Source organism: Eleutherodactylus coqui, chromosome 7, assembly GCF_035609145.1.
Source record: "Eleutherodactylus coqui strain aEleCoq1 chromosome 7, aEleCoq1.hap1, whole genome shotgun sequence".
Lineage (NCBI taxonomy): Eukaryota > Metazoa > Chordata > Amphibia > Anura > Eleutherodactylidae > Eleutherodactylus > Eleutherodactylus coqui.
Genome location: NC_089843.1, coordinates 97,171,960 through 97,196,312, shown reverse-complemented (window position 1 = coordinate 97,196,312; position 24,353 = coordinate 97,171,960). Strand labels below are relative to the sequence as shown.

Below are 24,353 nucleotides of genomic sequence, written 5' to 3'. Positions count from 1 at the left end.
CATAGAAAAGGGATCTGAAGTTAGTCTTTGAGATAACAACGTTTAATTCTTTGCTTTTCATGTATAGAAAAAAACGTTGAGCATGTTTTCCCGATAATATTCCGACTAATTTCCTGAGCTTTATCTTTCCAAGTCAGAGAGAAAAAGAAAGTTAACAAACAGACGTATAAAAACATTTTCCCAATAAATTAGCATACAGGATTTACTTAACTATAGAGCAAAAGACAAGAATTCATTTCATCTGTATGAGTATAGTTGTTAAAAAAGCCAGGCATGGAGGGCGTGGCCTGGTCATGGAGGGCATGGCCTGGTCATGGAGGGCGTGGCCTGGTCATGGAGGGCGCAGCCTGGTCATGGCGCTGAGCGACGTGCTTACCGAACGCTCCTCTACATTCTTCAGCTGGTGTCTTCATTAGCGGTGCAGAAGCTTTAAACTTAGCGACCCAATGGTGAAAAGGAGAAAGATGTCATAGGGGACGCCACCAAAGTAGTGACAGAGGTCTCCCGCAGGCAGCCCTGCATAGATATTTACAAGATGCAACGACAGTGGCCAATTCCAACATGGCACAGACCGCAGAGACCAGCTAGTACCACGCTTACAGCCTGAAACAGGGGACTCCTTGCTGTCTATATCAGACAGACAGGGAAGATGATACTCCACTCTCTCTAGTAGACAGTAAGGTAAGATATTCACCCTTACCATCTCCTAATGATATACATGGGGACTTATGGGCCTACCCACTGAGAATGACATGGAGGGTTATGTGACCCGCTTGGAAGCAACATACAGGGCAGAAACACCCTCACCAATAATTTGTTGCAGCCTACAGACCAAGTTCAGCATCTGGAGGACAAGGTGGCTACCACCCATTTCCAGCAGGTAACTCAGCAACAATTATTAGGACAGCACTCCCTGCTTTTAATATTGCTAAGGACCATGAGAATAGGAACAGACGCAATAATATACGCATGCGGGGAATCACTGAATCTGTGACCACTGCACATTTACTGGACACCCTACAACGCTTGTTTAACTCTTTGCTGGGGATTGAGGAAGACGCTGACCTATAGATTGACCAAGCACAGCATACGTTGCATCCATGCAACCCAGACCCAAATAGACCATGGGATGTGTTGGGTTCACTATTTTACATTAAATTATTCCATTTTGTGGAGCGTGGAGCCATTTTTGCTGAAGGCACTAAAGTACAATTGCTTTTTGAACTCTCAAAAAAGACACTGGATAAGAGGAGACTGTTATTGGAAGTTCTAAGAAATCGGGAATACCATACTCCCGGGGTCACCCTTTTCAGCTCCAAGTATGCAACGATGGCACACTGCATAGTGTGTGGGACCCTAGTGACATCTCCAGATTCTGTGCAGCTCTTCACATCCCCAAAGTCTCAATACCAGAAGGGCCTTTTTTCCATCACTGCCATAGAGGGTTCCGCAACTCTATCATAGAAGGTCTCCTGACTAGCCTGAGAATGGTGGTGGTGGTGGGGGGGCATTCTCATGGAGAGCCTGTTTCAGGTTAATCTACGTACAATCTCTGTGAGAATGGCCTATTGATCTCCTTGCACTCTACTATATCAGTGACTGTCATTCAGAGTAATCTAGACTCCCTCTAATGGGTGGCCTTTATTGTACTATTGTAAGAGCATTTCATTTTCTCTGTATTGAACTATGATTTCTTTACTTCTATAACCCTTTCTATGTTTAAATCATAGTGGATGCACATGGCTGGTTAAGCTGTTTTTAAGGGGACCAATGAAGGTTCATTTTTCTACGCCCATACATGATGGCAAGTCATCCATTGACAGGCACATACTGTTGCTTACAATACGGGTTGTAATAGCACGTTACTTTGAGAAGGGGATACGTTTGTGTATTGTCAAGGGCTTTATACTCCAGCAGCTAGTGCCTTTCTACTGCATACATTTGACATCTTCTTAGATGCTAACTATTGGCCTCATACAATTTCTATTGGCAAAGTGGGTTTTGTTCATGGTTTATATACTTCTTTCATAGATATGTAAAAATTTGATATATATATATTGTGCTACTGTCTGAAAGAAAAACGTTTGCTGTCTCCTGTCACCTCCACAATTAGGGATGACACTAGTTTTTCCAGCGTACTTATCCTTGAGTAATAGCTCTAATCTCCTCTGATACTAGAGGGAGGTCGTCCTTTTGCACTAGTTTTCTGCACTAGAACTCTTTTCCTCCCTCTCATTTACTCTTAACTCTCTTCCTTTGCTCTTTACAGCTTTCTTTGTCTCTTCTTCCTTTCTGTGTATCCTCCCTCCGCCCCCTTTTTCTTGCTTTGCTTTTTTTCTTCATGGCTGAATTGAAGATATGTTCTTTTAATGCTCAAGGTCTAAATGTTCTGGAAAACCCTTGCAGGTACTATACCACATACACAGAGAGAGGGTGCAGCTTCTCTTTTTACAAGAGACATATTTTAAGACAACTCGCATACCTCATCTCAATCACAGATGGCACCAAAGCACTAACTCTGCCAGTAAATCCAAGGTTATTGGCATGGGTTTTCACAAATGTCTGCCACACACTATGCTTGCTGTAAAGTCCGATTCGGAGGGGCACTACTTGTTTCTTGAAAGTCCTTCTCAAAGATAAATTGTTCACACTTGCCAATCTGTATTTCCCTAACCATGACCAAGCTCGGGTCTGCAAGTAATTTCTACAGGCCTTGGAGGAGTTTGCAGAGGGTCTCCTCACCGTTGGACTTTGTTTCTGATAGGGCTTTCCTCAGGTAGGAGCTCAATACCCAAATCACAACTGCTAAAGATCACTGGTGCTCTACACGATATGCATTTAATAGCTGTATGGAGAATCTTACATTTTAGGGATTGGGACTTCACATACAACTCGACCCTTCATAACATGTATAGTAGATTAGATTTGTTCTTTATTAAGCACCACTTACTTATCTGAAATCCATCTTCTTTGATTGGGAGCATGTTGTGGTTGAACCACACACTAGTGACCTTTCCAACATCGGTGAAAACCTTTCACCAATGAAAGATAAATAATAATTTGCTTAATGACTGTTTGTGTAGATGCTGTGAAAGCTTCTCTACAAATATTTTTTGCTTATCCATGCAGAGAACCCTACCCCACTTCTGCTGCTATGGGGGGCCCTTAAGAGCGTGTTACAGGGTGTGCTGATGCAGCATGGTTCCCCTCTGATGAAAGAGAAATGTTGACATATCTAAACTATTAAACCAAACCAACACTCTTTAGAATCCCAATATTACCAGTTACAATCTTCACAGCTTTTTACTGAATTATGCAGTGCCCATGACAAACTTCATGGCTTTATTGATCAGGCTTTTTCTAGACATCAAGACCGACTACATATAACCTTGTATCAATATAGTAACACATGCGGAAGGCCATTAGCTCGTATGTTACACCCTTGATCACAGACCACATATATTCCAAAAACTAAATCTTCGCCTGAGGCCGATATTTATGATTCAGCTGTCATTACAGACGGTTTTCAACAATATTACTCCACTTTGTATAATATCAGGGGACACTATAATGATCTCTTGGATGCGACTTTGCAGGCGAGGATTGATGCATACATGCAAGAGATGGCTCTCCTGACTTTGTCGACACTTTCTCAGAATCAGAAGTAGTGGAGGCCATTAAGAATTTTCCTAAATGTCATTGTGATGGAGCATCTAGCTGTGGCGCTGCGGAGCAACGCTAACATTAGAGGAATCCTGCTAGGAACTCAATACTATAAATTAGCACTCTATGCTGATAATCTGTTACTATACATTACTGACCCAGTAGTGTCCTAACCTTCTGTAATGAGAGAGTTTGAGCTTTTTGGATATGTCAGTAACTTCAAAATCAATTATTTGAAGTCAGAAATCCTGAATATCTCACTACAAAAAGATCTACCGCAGTGGATCACTTTTCCTTTTAAGTGGCAGGGATCACTTAAATATCTGGGCATACAGCTCGCCATCACGACTTCAGATTTAGATCAACTAAATTATATTCCCATTCTTCAATGAACAATGAAAGACCTGTTAGATTACAACTTCAGCAGATTGTCTTGGCTTTGCTGGATCGATGCCATTAAAATGGATGTTCCGCCAAGAGGTTTATATATCTTTCAGACCTAGCCTACTTTTGTACCTAACTCATATTTTAGAAAGTTATCTCAAGCTGTCAGCAAATTTATTTGGGGCACAAGTAAGCCAAATATATGCAGAAGCACTCTTGTCTTCTGAAAGCAAGTCATGGTATGGCGTACCCGATTTCAGAGCGTATTACCAAGTGGCAATCTTTATGCATGTGGCGGAATAGCATTAATCCCCTTCTATGAAGCAATGAGTTCGGGTTGAGGGCAATTTAACCCCTCCAGCTCTCAAATCTCTACCCTGGATTGATAAATCTCCCTATCGCAATTGTGATCTTCCAATTCTCACACTGCATCTACTAAGCACCTGGGGTACGGTACAGCCATATATAAGAATCAATTAACACGATTTTTAAATCCTCTCACATCTTTCTGTGATAACACGGATTTCCCACCTGGAGTGGACACAATGGTCCTTTTTAATTTGGAATAGACATGATAGTACTGTGTTGGCCTAGATGTAAGGGGAACCAGGGATGTCCCCTCTATGACATAACTCAAGATCTTCTGCCAAGGAAGAGCCCTACTTTGCCTCCTTGGGAAATACATCTGAATTAAAACTCCTATTGAATATTTTTTTTGTTGCATTCATCTTCCGTGCGCGAGGTATTTAGTGAATCACCCTCTCCTTTGCAACTAACTTTCCCATGAACATGGGTGATGAAACTGGATGGATATTTTACTGAGGAGGATTGGCAAAAAGCATTAATTCTAACCCATAAGCTGCCTATCGCTTGCTTTGCACAAGAAAAAAAAATTAAAAATTTTCTCTTTGTTTTGCACTGGGTGTTTCCCTCTGTGATGGACGTTCATTGGAAATGTAGGAATGCTTCAGGACCTATGTTACATGTATAGTGGGAATGTCATGCCATACATTTATTTTGGTCTAAGATCTTTGAATTCCACCATCATTTCACTGGTCTCACATAACCTGTGACCCTTTTGATTGGACTCCCCTCTAAATGTAACTGGCCTGCTTTCCACAATAAAGATGGGGTATTTAAACATTTCCCATCGGCAGTTAGGACAGACATACCACACGATGGGAAGTCTACTATCTCCCCATCGCTTAATGAATGAGCCTTAAGACATCAACTTCTTAATGCAAATGGAAAGCATAATAACTGAGGATGATGAGCAATGTGATAAATTTAATTCACAGACGTGACTACCACTAAAAACGTATTTTATTAAAGGAGATGTCCCGCGCCGAAACGGGTTTTTTTTTTTTTAAACCCCCCCCCCCGTTCGGCGCGAGACAACCCCGATGCAGGGGTTAAAAAAACCACCCGCACAGCGCTTACCTGAATCCCAGCGGTCCGGCGTCTTCATACTCACCTGCTGAAGATGGCCGCCGGGATCCTCTGTCTTCATGGACCGCAGGGCTTCTGTGCGGTCCATTGCCGATTCCAGCCTCCTGATTGGCTGGAATCGGCACGTGACGGGGCGGAGCTACACGGAGCTACACGGAGCCCCATAGAGAAGAGGAGAAGACCCGGACTGCGCAAGCGCGGCTAATTTGGCCATCGGAGGGCGAAAATTAGTCGGCACCATGGAGACGAGGACGCCAGCAACGGAGCAGGTAAGTATAAAACTTTTTATAACTTCTGTATGGCTCATAATTAATGCGCGATGTACATTACAAAGTGCATTATTATGGCCATACAGAAGTGTATAGACCCACTTGCTGCCTCGGGACATCTCCTTTAAATATATTAAAAGACATAAACTGGGCACTACAAAGACAACACACAGCAACCAGGTACCTCCAGACACAGATTCGTTATAGGAGGATAAGGACCTGGAGTTATTTGATACTTGATAAGCGATAAAAAAAAATAAATAAATAAATTAAAAAAAAATGTGATAAATTTAAATATACTTGGTTTCACTGGATAGATTTCTGAAGGATATGTCCTTGCTAAATGGAATATAATTAGTCTTTTGCACAAAATAGTTTAACAATAGAATGTGGGATATAAATATCCTCCAGGGTGCAGTGGTCTGGGACCTCCAAATATCAAGATATTAGTTCCCGACCCTTCCCCCACCCTTTTTTCTATTTCTCTATTTCACATTTATCCCCCTTTCCTTTTCTTGTTCTTTATGTAAGCTTGGAAAAAATACTTTAAAAAATTGCTATACGTATGCTGTTACAGAAGTTACCATGAGTCACAATTTTCCAAAGGGAGATATATATATATATATATATATATAATGAGTCTATGGGTTCCTTTTACAATAATATATGTTTGTATATTTCTTCTGGGGTTTACTCCAATTATGCTATAACATGTTATTGATGGGTTCTGTCTATTACTCTTTATGAACCATGTTTGAGAATTGCAATAATATTTTAATAATGAAAAAAAAAATCTAGCCCCCAGAAGGAGTTGTTGTTTTGCTTCAAAGGTCGACATGCAGTTACATCTCAGGCAGATATGTAAATAATTAAGAGTTGTGGTGTGATTAGATGAACGGTCCTGCCACATGAGGGCCTAAAATTTGTTTCACCTCAGGCCTATAAAAAGGACTTTCAGTACCTATTTTTCCGCTTGCATAGAGCTTGTTCACCACTAGAAGCCTCAACAATGCAATAAAAGAGATTTTGCCCAGTTACCAGAGTTTGGGAGGGGGCACATCATTGGAATATGAGAAGCTGGATGGTCATATTGATGAATTGCCCACCACCTGGGCCGTTCTGATCAGACAGTTAGAAGGTGTTGGGACCCCCTTAGCAGACCACCAGTAGACAGGATTGTCAGATTGTCAAGAAGCACAAGTAGCTTCAACTGTTTTGTTGTCTGCCATGCAGAGACAAATAGAACCATCATTACAGGCCCCTGTATCTGTCGAAAACATTTCCAAGTGCTTGGTTGAAGGACATTTGGTCTTAAGGCGTTCAATTACATGTATTGCTTTTGACACCCACCCACCGACACCTCCCATTTGCAGTGCTGTCATGAACGTAAATACTACACTGCTACAGAGTAGAACTGGGTTGTCTTCAGTGATGCATCCAGATTTAGTTTGAGCAGCAATGATGGCTGTGCCTGTGTCTGTAGAACTAGGGGTGAGCGCCTCAATTCTGACAGCTGTGGAGTGGCAAACTAACTCTATTGCTGGTATAATACTCTAGGGAGGCCATTGCATATGACAGTCGGTCACCCCTAGTAGTGGTATGAGGGGCAATGACATCTCAGCAACATGTTCAGGACGCCCTGCAGCCACATGTGTTCCTCTCATGGCAGGGCTTCCAAGAGGCATTTTCCAGCAGCAAGGGTGTCACAGGAAAGCCTCCACAACATTGCCACACTTCAGTTGCCTGCCGGGTCAACAGATGTATCGCCAATAAAACAGGTATGGGACCATCCAGGACACCAACTTTGACAGCATATGACTTTGCACAACCTAGAAGCTCAGCTACAGCAGATGTGGACCGATATGCCGCTAGATACTATAAGGAACATGTATGCCTCCATGCCCACCCATATCACATCTGGCACCCAAGCTAGAGATGGCCCAACAGGGTACTAGAGCCTCCATGCCTGCCCATATCACATCTTGCCTTCAAGCCAGAGGGGTAGAACAGGGTACTAGAGCCTCCCTTCAAGGGTTCAGTTTTCCACAATTAATTATCTCTTGCTCTGATATTGTAATTACTTACTTATATCAATGTTACAATCACACAGAGAAAGTATCATTCCATACCAATAACTCCTACTAGATGCTTAATTTTTTTTGACAATGAGTATAATTAAAGCACATCTATATATTTTTTTTACCGAAATAGGTCTAAAATTCTGTGCTAATTAATTTCATGCATATCTTTATAGAGACTGGAGTTTAGCTTTTTGATGCGGAGCTTCAGAACCCCTCCTTCCCTTTCACACAGCTAAGCCTCCGGCACACTATCATATTTGGGAAACCTGGCATATGCACATTAGCGTATTTGGATTATTGTTCTAGGACCATTTACTGGAAGTTATGAAAAACCTTTGCACAGCAATGGAACATAAAAGTATATATTGTGTAGATTGTAAAACTTAAAGGGGTTGTCCAGGAATTCAATAAAATGGGTACTGTTTATGCAGCTTATGGAAACTCAACCTAGGTGGGGAGAATATATCTGCAGACTGATGGGAAAAGCAGGCAGGGCTAAGGGCCTGTTAGCCCAAATCGTAAGCCTGATAGGAAGAGTTTGGTATTAGGCTCTGACCCCACCTGTGGCCCCACTCTGGTCTACAGATGCATTTTACCATCCTAGGATGGATTTTCACAGATATCATGGACGGTGGTCATTTTGTTGAATTCCTGGACAACTCTAACTCCCATTTTTAAGCACATTTTCATTAAAACAATTCTGTACATAATGTGCGATTGAATCTTACCTTTTTCTTCATGAATGGTAAAGACTCCAACCCCAGATCCGTCCCTTATGGAGTATTTGATTTCACCATCCCGGCCAGAATCCTCATCATGAGCTGAGACTGTCATCACAGGTGTACCAATGGGAACATCTTCTCTGATCACTGCTTTGCTTACAAAATTAGAAAACAGTGGTGTATGCAGGTTTTCATTCACATCAACAACTTCAATAGTGATGTAACAAGTTGACGATAGAGAAATTGGTTTTCCTCTGTCTTTGGCCCGGGCAGTCAAATTGTAAACTTGTTTTTCTTCGTAATCTAACTCTTGTATTATCCTTACTGCTCCACTCAGTTTATCTACTTCAAATCTTCCATCACCATTTTCCAAAAGGCTATATCGAACTTGACTGGAAAGCCCTACATCGGGATCATAGGCATCTATCCAAGTCACTAGAGTTCCCACAGGAAGGTCTTCTCGGACTTTAACATGATAGTTGGATGGAATAAACATTGGGGAATTGTCATTTACATCTTCAACTAATATTTTTAGGAACACAGTAGAAAACAATTGTGGTTCATATTGTGCTTGGTCTCTGGCTTGAATCTTAAGTAAATGCATATGCTGTTTCTCTCTGTCTAGTGGAGTAAGTGCTTTTACAACGCCTGTCACGCTGTCTATTGTAAAGATATTAGTGTCAGTAAGAATGGAATATCTCACTTCACCATTAGTTCCAAGATCACTGTCAGAAGCTTCCATTTTAATAATTGCTTGGTTTCCTTCCCCATTTTCCTTGACCTCAACAACGTAACTCTCTTGCAGAAACTCTGGTGGGTTGTCATTGGCATCAAGCACTCCAATGTCTATAAGGTGCCAGGCAGATTTTTGTGGTATTCCAAGGTCATAGGCTGTGATATTCAAAGTGTATAGAGCTTTGAGCTCCCTATCCAGTGGTGAAAGGATATGTATCCAACCATTATCCATATCTATAGTGAAACAACTATCATCATTTCCTCCAGAAATTGCATACACTAACTTGCCATTGAAACCAGTGTCAAGGTCATTTGCCTCCATATGTATTATACGCGTTCCTACAGCTACATTTTCCTTGACTTCAATCCTGCTTGGAATTTTGCTTCTAAATTGAGGGGCATGTGAGTTTGCCAAATGAGTGTCAAAGTAAGCTTCCTCTAGTGATCCACGATTAAACAACTTGTTGGCCTGTAGAAGTTTCTCAGCAAGCATTTTGGCAACTCCAGTTTCCTCACAATTTAAGTGAACGACCTTGCGGCTAGAAGTTACAGTAATATTAATATATATTGGTTTGGCCAAGTGTTCACCATCCGTAGCTGTAATCCTCAAACTATAAAAGGAGACTTTTGCCCCAGGGCCTTCTGAAAGAGACTGTTTCAAAGAAAGAACTCCAGAATTGGGATTCAGTGTAAATAAATCTAACTCATTTCCAGATTCTATTTGGTATTTCACCAACTGAAGCTCATCAGCATCAATAGCAGAAACAGTAGTTATTTGTTCTCCAATGCCAAGATCCTTGGGGACTGAACCCTCACAATTTATCTTCTCAAACAATGGCGTGTTGTCGTTTAGATTATTTAACGTCACTGTGATAGGAGTTTCAACTTCTCTTCGATATGGCAGACCCCAGTCTGATGTCCTAATCTTTAATGTATAGACTCTTGGCATTAACTCATAATCTAATTCTTCTGCAGTGCTGATCACTCCTGAAAAGGCATCAATGACAAAGGGCACAGGATTTACATTCGCAATGGTATAGGTGACATATCCATTCTCCCCTTCATCATTATCAACAGCACTAATAGTAAGGACGTGGCTACCTATGGGTACATTTTCATCAACCACAGCTTTATATGAAGTCTGGGTGAACTCGGGAGCATTGCTGTTCATACCAAGAACTTTGATCATAACTTTTGTGAAGGCTTTCTTGTCACTGGTCATAATATCCAATTCAATATGGGAGGAAAACTTTGCTTTTAATGGGGCTAATGTTGTAATGAGACCTGTGGTGGGGTTCAAACTAAATCTGTTTCTGTCGGTAGTATGTTTAAAAGCATATTTTAAATGTGGGTGACTTGGAAGTGCTTTCACCATAGCAATTGGTGTATTGGGAGGGGAAAACTCACTTACTTCAGCTCTGTAAACATCTTTTTCAAACTTTACTGGACCATACTTAAATTGTGAAGATTTAATGTAGATGACCTTTGGGTGTGAAAATTGTGGTTGAGAGCCCTTGTCTTTAGCTTGTAAGGTCAAGTTGAAACCAAATGGATGGGTATCCCAATCAATCTCTCTGACTGCTACAATCTTATATTCTTTACTTCCCGGAGACGTCCTGTTAGTCCTGAAGTACTGTAGATAGTCCCCTGCTATAATGTTTAAAGAGGCTATTTCTCCATTGGTTCCTTGGTCCTGGTCATCCACAGTTACAATTGCATAAGTCAAATCTTTATCAAGTTCAGAAGGAGTGAGGGTAACAGTAGAAATGACAGGGGCATGCAAATTTGCTTGTTCCACGTGAATAATTAGCCGAGCCATACTGCTTATTCCACTACTTCCATATAACTTCAATCCTCGGTCTACTGCAAGAATTTCCATGTCAAACTGCTTGGTCTCTGAATAGTCAAGTTTGCCAGTTAGTATAATAGCACCGCTAGTCGGATGAATAGCGAACATGTCAGTTCTTTCTTTAAAGCTGTAATAAAACTCCCCATTGGTTCCAATGTCGGCATCTGTTGCACTGACTTTAGCAATACTGCTCCTTATTGCTGTGTTTTCAGGCAAAGAAACACTGTACAAAGTTGGTGAAAACAGCGGCCTTAAGTCATTTGTGTCCAGTACCTGAACTCTAACTCTTGTGCGTGCTTCAGCATTTGAGTTCTTCTCCACTGCCTTGACAGAAAGGAGGTAGTGATCTCTAACCTCTCTATTAAGAATTGCTGTATTACCACCCTTGGTACGTATCCTCAGGAAGCAAAAATCCCCCAAGATGTGCTCTTCTGCTTTAAAAAGGTTCTCATTGTCCCCAGAGATGATTTTATATTTTAGATCCCAATTAGGGTTTTTAAGATAAATACCCATTTTTATTGGGTGGCCAACGTACGTTTTTGCAGCTGAGTTTTCATAGATAGTGGCATTGTACTGGTGCTGAGTAAACTGAAATGATGAGGAAAAATGCAGTCCATGGCTTTCATCACAGTTGCCAATATGTTGCAGGAACATCAATAAGAGAAGCGAGGTCAAGTATTTCCCCATGATGGATGACGTATGCAAAATCACCTGGGAAAGAAAAATAGGGAAAAATTAATATAAACTTGCAGAAGACATTGATAAATAATAAATATAATAAAATTAATAAAGTCTTTACAATTTCCTAGTGTTTGTACTTTAAATCGACTGTCTCAGATGTTGGCCACAAAAGGTTTATGATTAATTATACGATCAGCATTTAACAAAAGATTAATTTCAGAATTTGTGAGAGATGATATCTGAACCCCAGGCACACCACTAGGGGCAAAAACAAATAAGGTAATATCATTAAGGCAATCAAATACTTTCTCCATTGGGTGCCATGTAGCAAAGCAACGGATGCCATTAAAGGAGATGTCCCGAGGCAGCAAGTGGGGTTATACACTTCTGTATGGCCATAATAATGCACTTTGTAATATACATTGTGCATTAATTATGAGCCATACAGAAGTTATAAAAAGTTTTTTACTTACCTGCTCCGTTGCTAGCGTCCTGGTCTCCATGGTGCCGACTAATTTTTGGCCTCCGATGGCCAAATTAGCCGCGCTTGCGCAGTCCGGGTCTTCTGCTGTTCTCTATGGGGCTCCGTGTAGCTCCGTGTAGCTCCGCCCCGTCACGTGCCGATTCCAGCCAATCAGGAGGCTGGAATCGGCAGTGGACCGCACAGAAGAGCTGCGGTCCACGAAGATAGAGGATCCCGGCGGCCATCTTCAGCGGTAAGTATTGAAGTCACCGGACCGCCGGGATTCAGGTAAGCGCTGTGCGGGTGGTTTTTTTAACCCCTGCATCGGGGTTGTCTCGCGCCGAACGGGGGGGGGGTTTAAAAAAAAAAAAACCCGTTTCGGCGCGGGACATCTCCTTTAAGCCAATATAATTCTAAAAGACGCTAATTTAATTACTACGGAGCCTAACTATGCTTTGCGAATTAAACCTCTATCAAATGCATATTTAGAGGGCTCTATGGAAGTTAAAATCATGTACCCATGTACGGTCCCATGCCAAGTCAAAAGACAGAGCTGTCTAATCCTCGTCTCCTACATAATATGAGATGGGATTCGAGTGACTCGAGGAAAATATGGCAGACCAATTGCATTTCTGTAAATAATTGTAACACATATCTAAATGCACATTTATCAGGACCATAACATCTGATTAGTTATAGATTGAATATAAGCGCACAATAAGAAGAACTTGGTTATAGAAATGGGCAATGGAGAAATTCCATTGCATCATGGCACAGTAGCCTAGTGGTCAGTAATGCTGGGTTCTTGAATTAGGTCCATAACTTTCCAGAGCAAAATATAATAATAATAATACAAGTATCAACTTTCACGCTAAAAAATTTATTGTAAAATTTTACAATAAGGATGGTTTCACATCTGTGCCTGGAGTTCCGGGTTTCTGCTCCGTTCGGGGAGTAGGAAAGGGGAATCCATGCAAACAAACAGCTCTGTCTTAGGACGGAACCGGACAGCGCCAAACAGACCCCATTGACTATAATAGTGTTTGCTCGGTATTTAGATGGAAGAAAAGGCGCTGCATGGCCGGCGCTCGTAACTGCAGGCACGATTCCCACTGATTTCAATGAGAGCCATGATGCAGTTCCAAGCATCGGCCACTACACGGAGGTCGGCCTGGAGGCTTCCGCGCCGACCTCTGTGTTCTTGCAGCGCTGACAGCATGCACCCACTCAGCTGATCGGTCAGGGTCCCGAGAGATGGACCTTAGCCGATCAACTGATGATGGCGTATCCTGATGATAGGTCATCAGTAGTATTTCCATGGAAAGCCCCTTTAATAATTAAGTAGAAAACATATCCTGCACTATTCTGTCTCTTTAACTAATTATAGCAATGCCAGGATTTCATGTCACTTTCTCATTTCCCACTTTGCTGTCATGTAGACGATCCAATATCTGTTTTATCCTCACACTGAATTTGATAATCTATAAGATTTTAAGCAGCACAGCACCCAGGGCAATATTTTATGTCAACGAGGCACCTTACAGATTCTTTGCATGTCTTCAGTGAGGCCAGTTGAGGAGTATTTCGTCTTAGATCTTTATGTCATCTGTCTAAATGAGAATGCAAAGTGGTATACAAGAATGAAATGAATAGAAAAAGGCCAGTAAAACTTTACTACAGGGATAAATCGGAGCACCTTGTCAAGACAAATGCTTCAATTGTTTAGAGAAGAGCGAAAAAATGAATAGGACCTCTGGGGAAATGATTCACAATGTACATACACCTACCTATTTCAGTGTCAATTGTAGTCTTAAATCAGTCTACCTACTTGTCACATTTAACAATGGTTAACGGCTTATTGACCAATTCACTATGTATGCTTTGTACTTTCTGCCAGCACCCTGGAGAATATTAGAAAATCTATGAGACTTTCTCTTCTGAGAGGAAGAGATAGAACTGTGCATCTTCATTCATTAACTAAAGGTCAATGTTATGCCATTGTTTTAGGCTGAGGAGAAGGTTTGCTATTAAAAACCTATATACAGTATGTCCCTCCTTTAGAATGAGCCATCAGATTTGATCTTCCACAGAGGCTTTTGGGAACCAGTGCAACATTGGAAAGGTTAGACATACAGCGCTACTAGAAAGGAAAGGCTGTCTGAAGCTCAAAGAGAAGATTGGATATTGAATGCAATTGTAACTGTCAAGACTTTGATCCACACAACCAATAGAATACTGATAAAGTAGAGCAATTCAATATGGACACACTAGAAATGACTGGACAGTATGGCAGTTGAGTGGATAGAATTTTCGTCTTGCAGAACTGGGGTCTTGGACAGAAGTGTAACTTAAAGGGATTGCCCATATATAATTATTGGTGGCCTATCCTCAAGATAGGCCATCAATAACAGATTGGCGGGGTTGGGACCCCTGCAGATCAGCTCTTTGTCGGGACACTCTACTTGGTCATGGAACCGATTTCTACTGGAAGCAGATAGCTCCGTACCAACTGCAGTGGCAGGGTTTATTGCGTATTACAGTTCAAGTTCCAATTGATTTCAGTGGGCCTGCCATGAGAACTAAACTGTTAGTTTCTGGCAGAAATCAGATCCGTGTGAAAGTGCAATGGCTTGGCCATCTGATTGATGGGTGTCCTGAGCGATGAACCCTCATCCATCTGCTATTGATGGCCAATCCCAAGGATAGGCCATCAATAATTTACAACTGGACAACCCCTTAAAGCTCCTGGGCATCAACGGACAATCTGTAATAGGATTCCCATCTACTATGTGCTATTTATTATACTGGTATCTTGTGAGAGACTTTTGGGCACCCTCAAGTACTATAGCCAAGGTACGATTGTTACCTCTGCATCTCTAGTCTTGGGTTACCATCTAACTATGCAGAGTTTGGTTTGGAATTTTTCTGTTGTCCCTGTTTTTATTTTTAGATAAACAAGGACAATTAATTCAATGAACTGTGGAACGTTTTGCCTCTATAAAGACAAAATTATGCTCTTTGGGCCATGAAATTTGTGATTTGCAACTAACGTCTCTAAAGAAAATAACAATATTAGATAGATTTGCCATTGAGTTTTTTAGGAAAATTTGGTGACAACTGTAAGAGCTGCAATGGATGACAGTTTTTCATGGAGACAGCTCATAAACGAATGTATTGGATACCTTGGTCATTTCTAATCTAGTCACCAAATGGATGATTTAGCCTGTTTACTTTATAGTTCGCCTGTATAGCTTTTGCATTTCTGTATTAATTGCCATATATCAAAAGTCTGCATTTACTGAGCACCAACTTTTAAAGTTTTTTTTTAGTACAAGTTCTAAAGTTGTTGAAAATGTGTTTGAGTTGACACCAATTCCTTAATAATATATGGTATATTATACAAGAGTAGCGCTTTCCTCAATGACAGGTCCAAAATAATACAATAGCTTTCTGCAGCGAAGTCAAATCCTTCCCTGCTGTTCTTTTATGATTTGATACTACTGGAGATTTCATACTTTCACAATAAATCTTGCATTTATATATCTTCGGTGTTCACTTCCTAGGAATGCTCTCCATGAGCATAATAATGCAATGTAGTGTTGCTTTAAAGGAAAAGCTCTTACTAGGATAAAAAGTAAATGCAAGAAACAACATGTTTAATAAAACAATGAAACATACAGGATGAAAGGGTGTGAGATCTCTGGGGCAGATCTCTATGTAGAATGCAACGCTGGGAGGCATAGAGACTACTGGATTTGGAGAAGTGTATGAACTAAGTCCCAGTATGAGGTATTTCCTTACAATACATTAATGCAATTGTTTAGACAGAGTATCTATAACTCTGAGGCCACATTCACACAGGCGAGAGTCCCGCGAGACGCACAAAACTCAGTTGAATATGAACCCCATTGTTTTGAATGGACTTATTGACATCGCAGAATGTTCTATATTTTGGCATTCCTCGGAATGCCTCGCCCATTGTTTCCAATAGGACCTTGAAAGACATTGCATGGCATTCGCATACCATGCGATGTGATGTTTCCCATTAAAATCAATGAGAAACACTTGCGATCCTCTGATGCACGTGAAACTCATGCCAAAGGATTGCAAGTTCAGAGAAGTGATGCGAGGCATATTTGAACGAAAAATGCTTCACATTTGCGGGAACCACACACGTTGGCAAGCACGATATTGGGCGAGAAACTCGCGCTCGCCCTTGTGAATTTAGCACAAAGGGGGCGATACGCGTAAGATATATCGGCTGAACCCAACAATCATCTAATACGCACAGGAGCCTCCCAACTCTCCCTCAACAACAGATGTTGGAGAAAGTAAAGATTGGGTAGATAGCAAAAACTCAACCACTCGGTCATTTAGTTCTTGGGCAGATAAGCTGCTGCCAGAGCTGTTTGGCAGCGTTTTATTCTCTTCTCTACATGCAGAACACATTCACACTTAGCCAATCTGGACATGCTTGTGTATGGCGGTGTTGAACGAGATGACTGGTGGCTGAGCAAGCGTGTATTGCCAGCCCAAGTTTTACAAATTCTTGCACAATTCTGTACTCACAATAGCAACATATTCAGTGCATAGTGGCACATGTGCTTATTCACACGGGGCATTGATTTACATTGAGATATGTACTTTCAGACACGTCCTGTTATGATGCCTATTATGTACTGAAATAAGCCATTGAAGTCAATGGACCTGCATAAATATATAGTGAATACACAGGAAACCTTCATATTTGCACATCTAAGTAATGGTCCCTTCTGAGTTTTTTGCGTACATAAATATGCTGCATTTTTACACCTACAAAAACCCCACAAAAGGGCCGAAATACACAGGGAATATGCGATTTTTAGTCGCATAAGTACACTGCATATCACGCAACCGAAACCCCCATACACCTGTGTGAATGAATCTTAATATGGGATAACCAAATGATAGCATTTATAAATAGATGTTCAAATAGGTGTTCATTCCACTGTATAGCCAGTGATGCATCTACTATGAGACCTTTAACTTTTTTTTTTTTGGCACAGAACAAGGTCAACCTCTTTCCTCCACCCTTGCTCAAAGTAGGTATATAATTAATATACATACTGCAGGATCTAATGGTTCTGCATAATCATCTCCTCTGGTAATGGTCTTGAAGTAATATGCAACATACATAAACTTTTCTTTAATGCAAAAAATAATTGCATAAAAGGGCTTTGATATTGATCGCTATTTTTAGGGGAGCTCAGTCCAATTCCCTTGACGGCCATTTTGAATGCTACTATTTTGGATTTTTCCAAAGTGAGGGTAGGTATGTGATATATCAAAATGGCAGAGACTTTTACCAGAAAACAATGGTGTTATTCAAATTAACATAACTTTATTTGTTCTCATGTTAAAACAGTGATTTGTTCTTCATTACTGGCAATGCAAATGATGGTATTATCTTAAGCAGAACGTGTTGGGATAGTCCTTATGTCAGGTGAACAAAGCACATGTCATTGCATCAGATTTCAATCAACACCACCCAACCAGACCTCCTATTACCTACAGTGCGGTTGCCAAACGTCTTTTCAAGTTCCAAGAAACAGGTTCTGTCTCTGATAAATAAAAATCTGGATGAGAAAACGTTACTGATGAACCGCTGTTCTGCGCTTATTAAACAACAGTCCACAATGTAGCACTTGTTGTGTGTCTCAAGAACGTGGGGTTACTTCCAAAATAGAGATTTATCAGCAGCAAAAGATATATGTGAAATAACCCAGCAGGGTGAGGAGAAAATGCTCCTCCATGAAAAGGACCTGAGCCCTGATCCAAAGAGTATCCAAGAATAGAAAAGAGTTCATGGCAGCGTATGATGTAAGTAAAATATAACCTTTAGTCCTCCATATTCCAATAAAAAGCGACGTTTTGACCTGGTACGGTCTTTCTCGAGCTTGAGAAGGACCGTTACCAGGTCAAACCATCACTTTTTATTGGAATATGGAGGAATAAAGTTGATATTTTACTTACAGCGTACGCTGCCAAGAACGTGGGGTTAGTCATGCCTCCATACAGCAAATTTTGTCGGCGTATAAATGGAATTCTTACGAATTGATAAATTATCGCAACACATTCTGTTTGAGAAGTCCCATCATGTACATTGCCTAGAATGAAGAAAAATCGCTGGTAAGATGAAAACTAATAAAGTTATAATAAAATGAGGCACACCATTGTTTTTCTAGTGTAATTTTCCATCAGTTTGATATATCACACATTTATCTATGTATTGGAAAAATTAAGAGTTGAATCCAAGATGGCAGCATTCAAAATGGCCGTCATTTTGGTGACATTACCTAACAGATTTCCCCCTTCCCCACGACGTATATACAAAATTGGATTACTGCCAAAATATTTTCGCTCTATATGGGTTTTTCTACACTTTTGATGCTGCTGAATGTAAATAAAGCAGTTATAGTAAGATATGGTTTCCATGTTCACACTACATATAAGGGGGAAAAAAGGTTTATCTTACCCAATCTTTTAGTGTCCCAAGGTGTGGTATAGGATAAACTGTGTTCTTTGTCCCTATATAAGACTTATAGTGTAAACATGTGCAATTTGGATTTTATGTAACTTTTAAAGACCACATGTTCCTATAATCCTGGTATTTACATTCAGCAAATAATGTCCATGTGTTTCTTATAAAAGATTGAATATTAGTCAGAATGTTGGTGAAATATACAAGATTTCTACCGCAGGTATTTCCAATTATAGGGTAAAGATATGTTGAAGTTTATTCTAAGAAGGATGCTTTCCCGATTGTTTGATGTCCGTTTCTATATATCGTTAACTATGAACTATTCTAATGTGACTTTATAATATAATATATGGAAATAAATAGAATACAAATCCGATTGTACAGATGGAAACTATTGTATTCTGAGCGGAGGCATAACGTTGGCGACTGATGGTGTCCTCTGTGTATTATTTGATTTCTTATGGTTCTTCTTTTTCATAATTAATGTGTGATTCCATTGTAGAAAGGTAAAAACGTAAAGTCAAATAAACAATCCAAGAAAACAAGTGCCGCGTAAAGCATACAGGCCTGCCCCATGTTTCCTGTACAGTCTTTAATAATTTCCTATTGCATTTTCAACAGCCGGACCCGGGCTCCACTTCTTCCTTTCAGGACCAAGTGTATTGATTTGTGCTCTTTCAACAAAAGCTTTGGCCTGCAGCAAAGTATTCGCGATGTTTGGCAAACAACCAGTAAAGTAGTTCACAAAAGCAAATGAAGACAAATATCGCACTAAAGTAAAAGGTGAAAAGACACTTCCTGGTAGTACCCAAATAACACAAAATATACAACTGGCCAGAGACAAGAGATATAATAACAGTATACAAAGACAACTTGCTAAACTCAGTCCAGGATTATTCTTCGCAGAACTAATGTCACTCGGCTCATCAAATAAGGAGAGAAGAAACCCTGCATAATCTTTTATAATTAAGGCCATAATTGCATTGGGTCAACATAACGATAGAAATTCATAAACTGTAAAAGTCTATTAAATATATAACGTTTTCTAGCATATTGGAAGGTACTGTGGTCCATATTATGACTTTATACGCGTAGAGCATGGGGGGCCCATATGCGGGACATATCAGCTGTTTGAAGGGGTCTGAGCACTGTGGCCTCCTAATTATATGCCAGACATAGGGCCGTACATTGCGTAGCAGCTGTGCCCGGTATTGCAGCTCAATCCCATTCACTTGAATAGGACTGAACTGCAGAAAGGTCCCACGACTGATGAATATGATGTCATGGGCCTGAAGAAGAAACTTGCCTGAGTACTGTGGACAGCTGATTGGTGGGAGTGCTGAGAGTCAGACCACCACCGATCTGATATATCGATGAGCTATCTGTCCTAAGAGAAGTTTAATATTTAAGTCCGAAAACAACTTCAAAGGGTTTGTCTAAGATAAGAAAAACATGGCAGCTTTCTGCAAAAACAGAACCACACTTGTCCACGGGTTGCATGTGACATTGTAGCTCAGCCGCATTGATTTTAGTGAACCTACACTGCAATACCAGACACAGCCCATGGATAGATAGGTGTGGCATTGTTTCTAGAAGAAGTCATGTTTTTCTTATCTTAGACAAGCCCTTTGATTTTTACTGCCTTCAACACAAAACTTATTTGAAAAATAAGAGAATCTTGAGTATCGAGAAAACATTAGATCAGTTTTGGTTTATCAAATCTATTCCTAGTAATCTTGTAACTAGTAATTTTCTTATAATCTGATGGAAAACAGAATGCACAGTCTGTTACCAGCTGAAGGGTAGGTTTATTTAAGGTGCCTTTACTTGGGCTCAAATGAGCAATTTCTGTCATCTACACATGGCCCCTGACACGGTGCCGAGCGAGAAGTTGCTCAGTTGTCGCTAGTCATTCTGTTTCAGCCAGCTGAAAAGGAAGGACTGCTGAGCAGTTTGTCCCTCAACATAAACAGGAGACGCTCAATGCTTGAGCGACTGCCTGTTCACAGTGAAAGGAGGTGGCCGGAGCTGTTGGGCGCTTGAGCGCCTGATCATCCAGTGTCTGATACAATGTCTGATACAATTAGGTTAGAGTTGTCATGCAGTCCTGATATGGTATATTGGTCCCATCATTGCAGAGAAAAATTTCTATATGTCTACAATCAACCCTGATTACATCCATCACTCATCCCTCAGCAGATGTAACAAGTATCTTTTGCAAAACAATGTATACGGTGTAATAACTGCGGGTTAAATATCTTTACAATAGTGGTCAGATCAATCTTGTAGCCAGACTATAATGATTTACTTCAAACCCCTCAATTATTTGTTAGCTGTGGACAACTATAAAGGGTCTTCTCTCTTTCTGTAACCCATCCCTGGATTTCACATAAGTTACCCTTGGGCACTTATAGCTTTCCGCCCCCAATATACAAAGCATGTTGATAACTTATCTGCTTTCCCACAGAATTGCCAATGGCTAGGGTGTGTTTGGTTTGATTGTCTATGAAAAAGTAGGTTATAAACTCCACCTGTGCAGAAACTGGTGTGACTGAATCAACACTTGGTGACTGTGATACTTTGTAGCCATATTGTTATCATTATCAATATTAATATTATTTCTAGCATTTAAAGTCATTAATGATCATCTATATATGCATTCATTGTGATGAAGCAGAGGAGAAGGAAGTGATGCAGAAAAACTGTTGCTTCAATGGCAAAAATTGATGAAGAAACATACAGATGTAGCAAAGTTAACTTGACTTTTTAATACATTATCATAACTTCCTGTGCCACAGTTAACCCTCTCAGTTGCTTTAGAATGAGTTTTGCTGTGTTAAGATAAAAGAAGGATAGCTTTTGAATGGCTTAAGATAAGATAATTTGTTGCAAACCGTTATTGGAGTCAAATTAAACTTTTCTACATCTGCACTGATTGCCTTAAGACCCATTTACATTGGACAAGTGTCGGGCAAACGATGCCGGACACTCGTCTCTGTATCCCCGCGTTCCCTGTGGAGCTAGCACCAGGAGCAGCCAGCAGGGGGTAGGGCAGTGCAGGAGATTTCTCTCCTCTCATTCCCCTGCTCCTCTCCCTGCACATAACACAGGTGCGTTCACTATGGAACGGCGGCTGCTTAAACTGCACTATGAGCTCTCGTGCAGGAGCGCGGGGATACAGGGACAAGTGTCGGGCATCGTTTGCCTGACACTCGTCCAATGTAAATGGGCTTTTAGCCATGTGACATCTACCCAAACATCTGCTACAAATGGGATGGCTTTATGATAAATTCATTGGGGCAGATTTAGTAACCCGTTTGCACTTCTTATATTTTGCCGGATTTGTCACTTTTTGTATTCTTTGCATTTATTATAGTTTTTCGACCAGAAAACATTGATTTGCAACTCAAATCACCACATTGGGTCATATATTTAGATTATAGTCATTGCTTTGTCAATTTGTAAAATGTGGCAGATATTACCGTAATAACATGGACTAATTTTTTACTCCAAAATATTGGCCTAAAATATGTCACCTAAAAGGTAGCAGAAAATAATCTTTCTATTTTAACCTTTTCACTATGGTAATTTTAACTAGTTTTTTTTAGCTAATGTTAGTTTGTACAGTCCGAGACCCTTGAAGCTAGTGATTATCCGCAGCGGTCATGTGGATGTAGGTGACATCCTTGCTGCAGGATAAATAAACAAAGACCAGCGTGGACCATGGGGCGTCAGGGCTGGAGTCATGGGGGATTTTAACTGGTAAGTTATGATAATTTTTTTATTTCTTTTGCAATTGGTGCCGCTAGGTTACTTTTTGAAAATCCCGATAACCCCTACAGCATTTTTAGCAGCATAAGAGGCCTGCTTCATACTCCTTTTCATTTACTATAAGAATAAATTCTATTTTTCCACCTGGAGTCTGTTTTTCTCATCAAACTTATTTCTACAGCAACCAAATAAAAGATAAGAGGAAAAAGTTTTGCGTTAGTAATAAACAGATCAATAGGCCCGACACAGCAGAGCCTAAGGTGCGCTATCAATTATTTGTTTACTCACAGAAACTATGCAACTCAACACATGAACTATGAGCTCTTCCAGCAGGAGGTTGCACACCCATGTTTAGACAAGCGAGATAGGAAGAATGAATCACAATGCAATAATTACAGAGCTGATAACCTAGAGAGCAATAGCCGAAAATAGCAAAAGGAACATAAAGAAGGGTGAATATAACGCACTTATAACACTTGACAAACTTAAGGGCAGATTTATTGATGTGTTCACTTCAGTTATTTGGCATAAAGTATATTACTAAAAAGTATGTGAACCCTCTACAACACTTTTTCTGACACTTTTGAATGCACAAAAGAAGTGGGTGGAGGTGGGTGGAGCTTTTGAGTCACTAAGTGCGGGTCTTTTCTGAATGATTTCTGACACTTTTCAAACTAGAAAATAGTTGAAAAATAATGCAGAGACAGCAGGTTCCTCAACAATACGTGCTACAAGCCTTGTAACAATGACTGTGAAATGAAAGCCCAGTCACTGTTACAAGGCTTGTATAAAGAGTCTAACATTGACTTGGAGAAATGCTGCCTTCCTGGCGCTGCAGAAGTATTGTTCCATCTCCCTTATTTGCATATTACCCAGAGGAGCATGAATGGCTTTATTAGTTTCGGTACTGTTGTATCTTGTCTCCACCGGAAGCTTGGGGCTGACCGTTCTTAGCTGCAGTTGATGCTCCTTGTAACACCCCAAGCTTCTGATTGGCTCCTGGTCTGGTCCTGACTGACAATTTCGGAACTCGCGTCTCCACAGTAACTGCACTGCTTCCAGGCGTAATGACATGTGCGCTGCTGGCCGAGCTGTCACACTCCCCAGTGCTGCCCTACCAGGTGTCTGCTGCTGCTGTGCTTCCGCCTCACACCTCCATCCACCGCCGTGTCTCAACCGTGTGTTGCGCTGCTGGTGCACAGCTCCCTCCATCGCCGCAGGGCTACTCACATGTGCGCTCCCGGCCACCCGCTGTCACAGTCCCCAGGTGTGACTGCAGTACTCCCCAGCCTATTCACATGTGCGCTCCCAGCCGCATAGACAATGGCAAACAGAGCATCGGCATCAATTGCAGCACACAAGCACCTTCCCTCCCCGCTGGTAGCAGACAGTCGGCACAGTCAAACAACAGGAGACCTCCGGGGACTGAGGGTACATAAGCTTTACGCAGGAGCGGTGGTCATTCTGTGAATGGAGGCAGAGTGGCAGGAGATCGTTCTGGCCCACCTGCCTCCATTCACAGTAAAGAGGCAGTCGGTTATAGATGAACAACTGCCTGTTTACACGGCCCGACAGTCACTTGGTTTTAAGTTCTGCTAAAAACCAAGTGACTTTAACAATTGAGCAATTTCTCACTCAGCGCCATGTTGGCAGTCACAGGTACATGGGGTGATTATCTCCCAAATTTGCAGTTTCCAGCTATAATTCGGGCAATAATCACGCTGTATAAAGGTACTTTAAGGTTACTTTTACATGAGCCAATAGAC

At 40.9% G+C, this 24,353-nt stretch overlaps 1 protein-coding gene across 6 annotated transcripts in view; it reads right to left on the bottom strand.

Annotated features, from left to right (window-relative positions):
• The window catches only part of FAT1 (FAT atypical cadherin 1), a 235,408-nt gene that overhangs the window by 160,714 nt on the left and 50,341 nt on the right, over nt 1-24,353 (bottom strand). For all 6 annotated transcript variants that reach the window (XM_066573420.1, XM_066573418.1, XM_066573422.1 and 3 more), the window contains exon 2: nt 8,575-11,863. In XM_066573420.1, coding sequence (XP_066429517.1) covers nt 8,575-11,839 — 3,265 coding nt within the window. In that variant the 5' untranslated portion in view covers nt 11,840-11,863. The remainder of the gene's footprint in view (nt 1-8,574; nt 11,864-24,353) is intronic.